We start from the raw sequence: 12,783 nt of genomic DNA on the forward strand, positions 1-12,783 counted from the left end.
AGCACCTTTCTCCAGCAGGGTTAGAACTTCCTGCTGTAGGAGCGGATTCGAAGACTTCAACGGGTGTCTCCCTGGTGGATTGCTTTGAGGTGGTGTTAGAAAAGGAAGGCAGTAACCTCGGGCTATTATTTCTAAGGCCCAAACATCTGAAGTAATAGCTCGCCATTCTTGCAGATGTTGTGACAGCCTGCCTCCTACAAGTATCTTGTGATGCAAGTCCTCAAAGTGGTTTTGTGGCGGTTGCTGCAGCCGCTGATGGCAATGGCTGTAGCTGGCTTCGCACGTCTTGCTCGTCCACCGCGAGCAGCCTTTCTTTGGCCCCTTTGATTGGCCATTCCTCTCGCCTTTCCATATGAGGTGTAGCAACGATAGGATCGTCCCCTCCAAGATTGATTTGTCGCACGAAAGGACTGAGGTTACCTGATAGCAGCTCCCAACGATTTGACAGCGGCCTTTGAGGTCTGCAACCTCAAGGCTCTCGTCAGCCTTGCTGCCAAAAAGGTGAGACCCGTCAAAGGACATGTTCAGAAGACGGTTCTGCACATCCGGTGCAAAACCGGACTTCCTTAACCATGCAAATCTACGCATTACTGTGCTAGTGGCCATTGACCTGCTCACACTATCAACAGTGACCAAACCAGATTCAAGGGATTCCTGCATAGCTTCCTTTCCATCTCTAACAATGGCTAGGAATCCTTCCCTTTCTTCCACTTCTGGCATGTGCTCTGCCGCCATTGCAATACATTTTCAAAGAGTGTACGAAAACTTTGCCAAGGCACAGGTGGAGTTGGCGGATTTTAATGCCATGCTCCCGGCTGAAAATACCTTCCTTGCCCAGCCATCCACACGCTTATCGTCCCTGTCTGGATGGATAGATGGGTACGCAAGTTTGTTTGAAGCTGTGGCTGCCTGTATAATTAAACTTTCTGGAGAGGGATGCTTAGATAGCTGGGGTCGCTACTGGTAGGGCGGTATTTTGAGGTAAGAGATTTATTCACTGGAGGAATAGAATCCGGCGTCTCCCAATTTTTGGCCACCCTATTTTGTAAGGCCACATGGAAAGGTAGAATTGGGTCTTCAGTAGGACCATGGTTCAATGTGTCTGTAAGATCATCTTGGACAAATTGGGCTGTAGGCCTGGCCCAGCCCAAATAATCCACAACCTTAGACATTAACGGACGATATGGTGGATTAGCATGTTGACCTGGCTCTGGTTCACCAAATTCGTTCTCTGGGGACGTATCAATACCACTTGCATTGTGTAATGATTCCACCAAATCCTTCATCCTACTTTCCTCTGAAATCAGGCATTCAGGAACATTTGGAGTACCAAATTCAAGGCCAAAGGGAACATTTTCTTCATCGGATCTTTCTTGTTCCTCAAAAATTGAGGTCAAGGATTTGAAGAACTCCTTCCTAGGTAAAGGCTTAAAAACCTTCTCTGGGGGTGGTATAGGAGTGCTACTGGGTCCTGAATGCAACCCAGGTGCTTTTGCCTTTTCTTCCTAGCTTATCTTGTCGAGCTGGAAGTTTTGGCGTCGAGGGCTTCGGCGTCGATGTCGACAAAGGCGTTGATAACTTGACATATTATCCAACTTCGACGGCGTCGAGGCATCCTTCGAGGACTTGCCCTTCGAGGTGTGTTCGGTCTCCGACAGTGTCGGTGACCTCGATCGGTCGACTCGAGCGGCTTTTTTTGCTCAACGTCCTAGAAGGTTCTCTAGCCTTCCTCTTTCGATCACCCGGGCTCGAGGACGCGCGAGTGTCGGAGTAATGGCGCTCCCGGCCGGCTTCCGAGGAAGGCGCGGACCTAGGCTTCGCTTTGTCAAAAACCTCCAACATTTTCATCCTAAAAGCTTCCCATTCTTCGGATGATGAATGTTTTGTGGGACATTTCATCATTTTTGTGGATTCGTCCGAAGATGAGGTGGAGGAGGGTATCTATGGCGTCATTTCTTCGATTTTTTTGACGAAGACGACAAGCGATGGGAATCACTTCGGGACCTCGACCGATGCCTTTCGCGTCGAGGAAATTTCTCCTCACGCGACCTCGACTCAACGCTAGAGGCTTTTCGGTTGGATTTACGACCTACCTGCAGTTTTCCCCTCCTCTCTCGTAAGGCTTTCCCCATCATCGATTGACACTTCATGCAGGCTTCCATGTCGTGGCCCTCTTCAAGGCACCATAAACACTCTCGGTGCGGATCGGTAATCAACATTTTTGAGCCGCACGATTTACATTTCTTGAAAGCCGATTTCGGGGTCGTGGTCGGCGTCAATGACAGACATATTTCGTTATTTATCTTTTCTTCACAGAACTCTAGGTGCACCGATTCTCCGAAGCAACGTACACTGCAGAAAAACGTAACTGAGGCAAAGGGGCGCCGCGCGTGCTACTTATACACCCGATGACGTCACCCTGGACGGAGGCCTTCGAGGGACCATCGACTCGACGACATCGACGCATGGCGCCCTCTGCAGAATTTTTTTTTCTGAAGCAGCTGAGCTGGATGGAATAACAAAGAGGAGGAATATGTTGGAGGACACAATCCACTCGAAATGTAAATACTACACAAAACACCCACACAAAATGCCCTCGAGGGGGTAAAGAGCTCCATGAGGTTCTGGACCAAATTGCCCCGGTCGTTAATGGGTCAAGCGGCACTCTATTCTACCGCGAATCCTACATTATTTCACAAACGTCCCATACAACATACCCAAGGCCTTCTTTAAAGGCATTAACTCCTTCGTACGGAAGATTCCTGTGGCACAATGGCAGGATTGCGTTAGCGTCATTACAAAGACCCTTACAATGCGGGCCAGCTGCAATTTGTGGTAGGGTGGTAGGTGGATGAACCCACCTCAGATATTAAGCTACTGCAGTTGGCAGCACTGCATGTCATTTTGAAAGAAATGTTGTGGTGCAACCTGACAGGAATTAGTAGTTATCCATACTTAATAGCACTGGGCATTCAACAGTGGGATAGGGCACTAGCACTAATTAAACTGAAAGACCCGCTCAGTGCAGACTGCCTTAGCCTCTTTGGCTGCTGAAGCAATGCAAATATATCTGGGAATCCGGACGCACTGAGAATCTAAGGGTGTTGCCAGAATAGAGGACCTGTTTACGGACACCTCCTTCACACCCTTTAACACCCTTCCCAGAGCTCGTCAATAACACAGGGCTACATCAGGGTCAATACTTGTTATACTGCACCATAATAAAACCTTACAGCATGCAGGTGGCCAATGTACGGAGAGACAGTGGAGGCACACTCAACACCCTGTTTGCCGTAGCTGTAGGCACACAGACAATCTCTAGGTTACATGGTTTTCTTTTAAGAAGCAGACCCCCCTACAGACACATCTAGAAAGGTCAGGTGGGAGGAGGAACTGGGTACTCAGTTTTCAGACACACAATGGGCACAGATATTGCATTACCATAAGAAAGTGTCTCGAAATGCACGGCTGCAATTGATACAACTGTATGTAACGCATAAAGCATACTTAACCCCCTCTCACCGCCCCCATATCAGATATCCAAATTTCCTGGGGCAGCAACACCACACTGTCCCAGATGTGCTACCACAGACAGGCATTTTGCACATGTTTTGGTCCTCAATATACAGCAGTATTGGGAGGGAATAGCGGATAGACTGACCAAAGGAGGCCTCGGCATACGCCATTTAACACCTGCAGCCTGCATGCTCTGTTGCTTTACACGCTCTGAACATTTACAGTACGTCTGCAAGATGAAAGACTCGGCTTTCATACTTGCTAAGCGTCCGTTAGCGAGGACTTAAAAGTCTCTGAAAGGCCCCAACTTGGATAACTGGTGGAGAGACCTAAATAAAATGGGTACTGGCCAAAGCTGCGGCTTGGAGACAGCAGCACATGTAACCCCTAATGACACTAATGCGGAGAGAACGGCATGGAATACACTCACCCAATCGCCGTTTGCACCAGCTGGCATGGGAACAGAAACCGAGCTAGAATCCCCTATGGTGACAAAGGGACCAACCCCTGATAGATACGCAATGTAGATAACAGAGTTTGAGGGAGGGAAGGGTGGGATGTTCGGATGCAACCTTGAATCATTGCTACAGTAATCAGTAAAGCCACGGAACGGCTCATGCCACACTTTTATAGTGAGTGTGGTTGCACTAGTTTCTGGCCTTCTGAATTATATGAAGGATTTAATCTGAAAGTCAAATGTGTTTTAGAATCAGACTTCAGGAACCAAGCCGCAAGTGCTAGGGTTTGCAGAGCCAGCTGGAGAACCAAACCCACCCATCCACCTGCTGCAAGAGCATTTGCCTGGACAGCTCCAGGTAAAGTGGACCCAAAGTTACCAGATGTGTCGGGTCTAAAAACCACATCCTGGAGGTCACGTATGGTGCCACCCTGATTAGTTTGCAATTAGTCAACAATTGGAATTTGCCGGGTCCAGTCTAAATGAGAACAACCTGCAGGAAGGTGCATCACCTCTGGCAATAGCGCATCGCTCAATGACTTTGCCTGGACCATCCCAAGACATGAACTTGGGACCCCCCCCACCACCCAAAACGACAAATATCTTCTGAATAAGATCAGGATGGAAGTCCCATTTGGAATTATTAGTCTCGAGTCTGCCAAGTCGATCTGCAAATCAGTAGGATACTCCAGGAAGAACAGCACAAAGCGCCATCCCCAACCTAGGGCCCATGCCCTTATCTTCACTGCCAGTATGCACAGGGGAGGAGATCTGCCCCTCGACCCCCGCTTGCTAACATAAAACATGGAGGCATGGTCTCAAGTCAGATCAACATCCTTGTCCTGTAACAGTGGCAGGAATGATCCGAGAGCCAATTGGATGGCTTTGAATTCCAAGAAACGTGTTGAAACAGGTTCACCCTTCATGAGCCAATTTAGTACCCATCATGCGTTTTGCCCCCCTCCCCAACGACCATTCAACGAGGAGTCAATTGCCACTACAGACTGGGGGGCCAGAACACAAGGTGCTAAATACATCCCTCTGCTCTCCCCCATGAACTCCTCTAGAACCAAATTAGGTCTTCCCTCAGTGAGCATGGGATGGAGCCAGTGTTTAACTGAGCACCCTTCTCCCGATCCCAGCATGTCACCATTTGCAGTCGCATACAGAGGCTGGCATGAGTAACCAACAGTATTCAAGTAGTCATCAGCCCCAATAGGTGTTGGAACCACCAGACAGACCATCTCTCGGCTAAAACAAAATGTCACTATCAGAATATTGTTGCAACATTCCAGAGTTGGGAAAAAATCAAATTGCCCCACACGTCTATACACTGACTTTTTCCAAGTTATTCAAGAACCACAGATAGATAAGAATGTCCAGTGTGTAGTGGTCTCCTCAGGAGACCTGTCCCTGACTAGCCAGCCGTTCAGGTATGGGTAAACACACGAGCCATTGATCCTTAGAAACCCCATAATTGTGATCATGATTTATGTGAACACTTGTGGAGTGTAGTTGCGGCCAAAGATCAAGACTTGGCACTGGAAGTGCCACCCAGATCCAAGAAGTGCAGAAACTATCAGTGTAGTTGCCAAATTAGAATAAGTACGTAAAAGTCTTTCATGTCCAGGGCATATCGCCAATAGCCCGTACAGAGGTACTTCCCAATCAGAGCAGGCATTACCATTTTTAGTTTCTCTAGTGGAAAGCCAAACCAACTGGCAGGCCCCCGGGCTCTTTAGGATTGTGAAGATCTAAGAAAACCCCTTGCCTCCGTCAGAGAACAGAACCGGTTCCATTGCTTGAGACTACCAACTATTCAACTTCCCCCATCAGCACTGGAGAGCCAATCTGCAGAAGGGAGGGGGAGAAGAGGAGTGAGCAGTGAAAGTAAGGGGTCGTGGGAGAAGAATGGAACCCTGAAGAAACTGAACAGTAGCCACAGGGTCTTTATAAAGACAATGCCAGTCCACTTGACTTTAAAAGTCTTCCTCCTATGGGGACTTGCGGATCCTGACGACACCCTCACTGATGGTTTTGCTTCAGTGGCTGGTAGAGAGGGGGGGGGGGGCAATAGGAGAGCTTAGGTCAAGTATGCATTTTTTGCCTAAACCCTAAGCGATCACATTGGCTGCCTCTAGTGTTTTTCCTGGAATACCCTAAAGCCTCCGAAGTGTGCTGGCGCTCCTAGATTGCGACTGGCTAAAGGACTTGTAGCTTAGATAAAATGGCTACCAATTTCACAATCTCAGAGCTAAATTGTACTTCAAAAGCTCATCATACGAGGAGGAATGAAACAGATCGGTGCCCATACAGCGATGGTCATGATCACTATCAGCAGAATTAAGTCACATGCATCCACGTGGTGCAGAAACGCAGATGCCTCTGCTAGCAGTATCAATAGGAGCTACTCAAGATCAAGCAGGTCTTAAGCAACCATTTTTGGCCTCATCAAATCAGCTTTGAAAGCAGTGAGACACTTGACCAGTAGGGCTGGCAGGAAACCTCCAATCCCCTCCAAAGGGCTGCGACATGTAGCATTAGCTTGCACATGGCGAGTGCCTCCATTGGAATAAACTGAGGCCATAGGCCACCAGGAGCCAGTGTTCTTTTGAGAGAATAGAGGATGACTAGACGGACTACTAAAGAGGACAACCTACAGACTAGCTTATTATACAAGGAAGCAGCAGTTACTACAGAAGGGGCAGTGGGTGAAAGGATCAAACACTCCCTCCTTTAAACTGCCTGAATCTTACATCTGGTTTCTTAATAACAGCATGGCACGAATATAGTTGTTCCCAAATGGGTCTGTCCAGCAACAATACATACTTTAATAGAGGAATACCTACGAGGTTAGATTATCAGAGTGCCAAAATCTCTGCTAGAACCCATTCCCCTGGCTGCTCATGCTGGGTGAGCGGGAAGGAGGAGTCAAAGACCCCCCCCCCAAACAAATGTTCCATGGGGGGCACAGGGCACCACTAAATTGGCAATTCAACAGTGTGGCTCTACTGGATGACGTCGTGACTCCTGTGGAGGCAGCATAGGATCATGCAATCGATCCTGCACCACCGGGGGGGATGGCGGGCGCAGAATTGGTAGGGGCCAAATGCATCGCTGGCACAGGTGGAGGATGCTGGGCTTGAGGCCCCACCATGCAAATCTTATTTTTAACAATGTTGATTATCTGAGGCCATTTCATGAGAAGCATGAATCTGTCAAATAAGTATTCTTCACAGGCTGCAGACATTGGTTGCAATGAATATGTAGGAGCCAGAGTAGCCGTGGCCAGCACCATGGTTTGTATGTTCATACCTCAGAGGAAGGAAATGAAGGAAATGAGCTGGAGGTAAAAGGGTATGGAGGCACAGTACCTGCAAGGTGTGACAGGCAAGAAACCCAGGTCTGCCCACTGACTTAGCCGATATGATTTACCCCAGGACTGCTGCTCCGATTCAGTAACCCACCCAAGTACTCATCAGAAACGAGTCGCACCGCCCCCACCCCCTCACCCACCGCTGGAGCGCTCCGAAATATAGTTTCAATCCATATACAGCCTGGACATCTGGCATTTTCAAAGCTTTCAGATACTCCAGTGGGGACTTAAAATAAATACATTTTAAAAAAAAGTGTTCACTACTACCACTACCACCACCACCACCACCACCACCATCACCACCACCACCACCGCCGCCGCCCACTGTACCCCTCCCCCACCCACACACACACACACACCCGGCCCCGACCCAAGTACAGTAAACGGAGCGCATGGTGAGCAGACACAAACAATTCCTCGCAGGACACACAGACCAAAGCCACTCTTGACAAACATGGGAGAAAGAGAAAAAGAAAAGGCAGAACAGGCACAAAAAAAATACATTAAATAAAAGCATGCTAGCATGGTACAGGTCCCATCCCGTCCACTCAAAAGGACGGGGGCAGACTACCAGAGAGTCCTTGCACATCTAAATTGAAGGTGAGCACTTTTTCTTTGTGGTGCAAAAGGTTCAGGGATGCCCATTCAGTATGGAGGAAAAAGGAGGGGACATAGGAGTATGCCACAATACAATAATGTACAGTGCATGGAAGCATACAAGATGCAACCCCGAGGGACAGCCATCGATCAAGACAATCCAGTTCTGAACATCAGCAGAAATATGGCGGCGTTACTTGCAATTGCCTGGAAATTGAAGAACAACGATGCCCCCACACTCCACGATTAGCTACATAACATATGGCTATCGAGTGGGTAGCCTACAACATATAGGAGGATTATAAGAAGTTCAGGGAAGATTGGGGCTTAGTGTTGACATATCTAAGGGAGGATTATTTAAAGTGTGCCCGCAAAACATAAGGCTTCTGGACATTGTCTGAGGCCTCCGCACAACCTACGAAATTAAGGAACTAAATCGAGAAGGCAGCACCTCGGGGGAGGGAATGTTACTCTGTTCTATTTCACAAAATGCCAAAACAAAAAAAAAAAAAAAAAAATCAATATTCCACACAACCATTTGGGCAAAATAAATAAATTAAAAAAAATTAATAAAAAATAATAATCTTACTTTGAAGTTTGTCCAGAAGCTTGGATCGGGAAGCTGCTCCTTTCCCTTCCCATTCAGCCTTAGCCCTGAGATCTTCTGCATGGCTGCACATCAGATAGCTGTTAAAGACAAAACAAAACTCTTCAATTTATTTTCTTCCACCATTAACCTCAAGTGTGCACTCCAAAACGAAACTGTGACCAAACAATAAGACAAACATTTAAAAAAAAAAAAAAAAAACAGGCCCAACTCACTGTGCCAGTTTTCTCCACATTCCTTTCAGAGCATTTTTATATAGGGTATTTTTACCCAATATTATTTATGTGTAGTTGGGGCATACAGGAGGGGGGCTTGCCATCCCATAGAAATTCAACATAAAATGCAGGGTAAAGGCCGCACTGAGTTGGGCCACAACCAGATTGTTTCTATGCTTCAGTCCAGTGCTCCATTTTCTAATTTCTGGACCGAGACTCTATACTTTGCTTCTTTATGACAATACTTTCCAGTTTAACCCTGTAGTACAGGCCAGGGCAAGAAAGACTAGGGTTTTTCAAAGTTCTTTTCAACTTTCCTTTACGGTACTTGTTGGCCATCGGTCTCGCGCCCGTGTTTAGCCTTAGATAGAGATTACCACCCGCTTTGGGCTGCATTCCCAACCAACCCGACTCTGAGAAGAACCGATCCCGGCGTGCCGGGGGCAGCTACCGGCCTAACACCGTCCACGGGGCCGGAACTCTCTTCAAACCTCCACAAAGAGAACTGAAATATTTGTACGTTTGCCTTTGTACTATAGATGACATTTAAGAGCAGTCAGAAGGCCTATAGGAAGCAGAGCTTGCTTGAAGATTGAAAACCAGTTTACGGTGGTGTAGATGAAAGGAACATTCCCGCAGTGCCACCAATAATAGTGAAACTGTAAACAATAGCATTAAATATGATTGTTCCGACATGCCACCGTATGGGGCAAAGTAACAAATAAGAAAACCGGTTTTGGAATACTTCATGATATAAACATGGAGTTGTCTAATGCATGTCCATGTTATCCCCTCAATCCTGCAAGAAAAGATGGTTACATTACTAATATTTATAAATAGCGAGACTACACAACGAAAAAGTACCAAAAAAAATAAAAATAAAAAATAAAAGAATTTTAAATTCAAATTGGAAAAAAGTTGATCCTAGACGAACAACCGGAAATGCTTTCAGTTAATGGGCAAGAGGAAGAAGGCAACCTTCAAGCCTATGTGCCAAGTAATCTCCATGCATCAGAGAAAGGACGCTCTACAGTGCACCATCTTGAAAGAACAGCGCCAAAAATGTGTTCAACTACCATATATACCGGGTGGTCCCCCAGGTTTCCACCCCTTTAGTAGGAAGGTGGCACACTTATTCCGGCATCTGACAGTTGATGTGGAAGGCTGGATTCAGAGATTTCCTATCAACCTAATGCAGGAATACTCAAGATCACACTGGGTTGGTTTAGTTAGCGGGAGAAATTACCAAGTGCAGATTATTAGAATAGCTGCTCTTCTCATCAGCCCAGACACCCGATTGTCCTATACCAACTGCCCTTCAAAGGGGGTTGGTGATCATTGCGAATGGGCATGAACACGAACGCTCAGATGCCCTGTGGGTTTTCCCCAGAGTGAGGGAGGGACGAGTGCAATGACACGAAGCAGGCAAGGTGGCAGGGAAGCAGGGCTATTGGCTTGGTTCCCTGCCCCAAACTTCATCAGCCCTAAACTGAGCACCACATTAGGAGCACGTGCTTCCTGAGATCCAGTATGGGAGCAATTTAGGGCTACTGACTTTTCCCTGTTGCTCCTCTGCACCTGCAGGGCGATTAGTTTGTCAATAGCAAATAACTGAAGAGCCTCAACATTTCACCCATAGGGCAAGGAGACGGTAGTTACAAGTGCAGAAGAATAGAGGTGAACGAACATCGGATAGTGTGCCGCCACCAGCATTGCAGGATTGGCAGCCAAGGGACGGCAGTGGAGTGGCATTTGGGGCTGCAATAATGGCGCCCACAAGGAAGACTGAATGGAGGGATCTTTGTCACGGGCCCTTAACATCGCCTCAGAAATCGGGCATGTATTACCAACTTTCAGGCAACCGTGGAGAACTCAATCGGTTTCCTGAATGGAGACAGGTGAAAAGGTATGGATCAGGGGGCCTTCCTGAAGAAGGAAATGTCACAGGTTCATGGATGTGACCCAGTCAAAAGACAGTGGGGTGAGCGGTACTAGGGTCTCTCCGGTTTCGGAAATGATTCACTTCAGCAGTAGCTCAGCTAGAGATTTGCAAAAGAGTGGCAATGTGGGTGAGCGGGCGAACAGAGCACTTAAGGCAAGGCTATGAAAATTCAGTAGATTCTGTAAATGTTGGTCTGATTATCTATTGGGTTTTGAGAAGTGAGGGAAACCTGAGGGAGAGGTAGGAAGTGCGACAGGAGGGGTGGTGTAGAGAAGGGTGACCAAGAAGGGAGGGAAGTGGTGTTAAAGGGGGACAACTGAGGGATGGGGGTCGGTCAGAGTGCGAGAGCACGAGGTAAGACCAGGGAGGGAGGCGAGACTAGGAAAAGGAGATTTTTGTAAATAAAATACATTTATGGTAAAAACTATGAAAGTTGATTTTTTTTTTTTGCATGATGGATCCGGTTATAACCCATACTAGCTGCATCAACATCCGCCCTGCACCAACGATTTTGCGATACCCTTATGCCCTTAGTTTCTTTATCTAGTAGACCCATTAGGCTTCCCCTTCCCTCATTAAAGACTATGCTTGTTCTGCCACATACTGAAGGAAGCATGTGCAGAGGATGAAAACTGCTGGCTCCATCCCCCTCCAGGTTACTGAAGAAAGTCTGCGGTCCTTAGCCTAGGTTAAGGATCCAGCATGAATTGTACTAAACAATTAGCTGCCTTAAGTGGTTGTGGGTGGAGGACCTGCGTCCCTCAGCTGAAGCAAGAATAGAAGCACTCGTGGGAAGTGGTCACCACCTCCCATCAGGTCACGCTTAACAAGAAGTATGCTACGATCAAACGAGAACGGCGGTCAGGTTTGACGGAGTAGGTGACAATACAGATATTTTTAAGACAAAAAGGGGGGTGGGGTTAAACAGGTATGCCTGCTTGCACCACTCAGTTTTATACTTTTCATGTCAGATTTTGGCCCTTTAAAAACACAATAGGGTATGTCCGCTTAGGCTGGGTAATAAGGAATAAAGTGCCTTACATTATGCTGATAACACTTATCTTGACGCTACCCCAGCAGGCCTGACCAAGGTCTTAACTATGCTGAGAATTTTCTGCAAGTAAATAGTCTCTTTACTAGATAAATTTAGTTATACACAAACAAAAACAAAAAAAAAAAGCTCAAAGACAAAACCAAGATCATGATCTTTGGGGGGGAAAAAGAATCCATACGTAGCCTTCGATAGATAAGGGCTAGAGGTTAAATTCAAGTTGGTAACCTAGATATTGTATGGTAGCGAGATCTGGGGTTACAGCTCCTGCAAACCTATGGAGGTTGCCCAGTTGCATTTTTGGTGCTAGATTTGAGTGGAATGGAACTGGGGATTCAGAGCATTGAGTCTTCACACAAGCAAGACTGCTAGTTTATTTTCCTAAACTGAAAACAGGAGATTTAAAAAAAAAAATAATAATAATTCCTTAAATATATCAGGTTCTGAAAAGCAACCTGGCCTTATGGGCGAAATTACTGAATTGGCTTTTCAAGGAGATCTTGGTAAGAAGGGAACCTCTGTCTTGGACATCCGCTACCATTATCCCTTTGTTCAAGGGGGGACAGGGGGGGGGTGAGATACTGCCCTATAGAGAGCAACATTTTCATGAAGATACTCTTGGGTGAGCTGGAGAATTGGGAAAGAGTGAAGATTTTATCTAGGTGCCAAATGGGTTTTAGGAGAAGTCTATCTACAGCCCTAAATGGAATGCTGTTAAATCTTCTAAGTGAAGACGCAAGTAACAGTGGAGAACAGCTATTGTTTGAGGCATGGGTCGACTTTTCCCAAGGCCTTCGAACAGATGGACAGGGGAAGGCTTTGGCTGAAGTTTAGGGCAAAGGGAATCCCAAAATGAATTCTTGGCATGCTTATAGAGTTCCATAAAGAGAATACTATCAGAGTGTGTTTGGATGAGGAAGGTCGTCTGTCTGAACCAGCCAGAGTGAACTGGGGAGTCTGGTAGGGGTGTCTAGGGGCACCGCTGGTGTTTAACTTCTACATAGTAGAAATGGGCAAATATC

At 46.8% G+C, this 12,783-nt stretch overlaps 1 protein-coding gene across 4 annotated transcripts in view; it reads right to left on the reverse strand.

Moving 5' to 3' along the window:
• Positions 1-12,783, reverse strand: part of WDR26 (WD repeat domain 26) — a 1,161,882-nt gene that overhangs the window by 1,022,211 nt on the left and 126,888 nt on the right. For all 4 annotated transcript variants that reach the window (XM_069608652.1, XM_069608650.1, XM_069608651.1 and 1 more), the window contains exon 5: positions 8,536-8,633. In XM_069608652.1, coding sequence (XP_069464753.1) covers positions 8,536-8,633 — 98 coding nt within the window. The remainder of the gene's footprint in view (positions 1-8,535; positions 8,634-12,783) is intronic.

This window comes from Ambystoma mexicanum, chromosome 4q, assembly GCF_040938575.1.
Source record: "Ambystoma mexicanum isolate Mex_15411 chromosome 4q, UKY_AmexF1_1, whole genome shotgun sequence".
In the NCBI taxonomy this organism is placed as follows: domain Eukaryota; kingdom Metazoa; phylum Chordata; class Amphibia; order Caudata; family Ambystomatidae; genus Ambystoma; species Ambystoma mexicanum.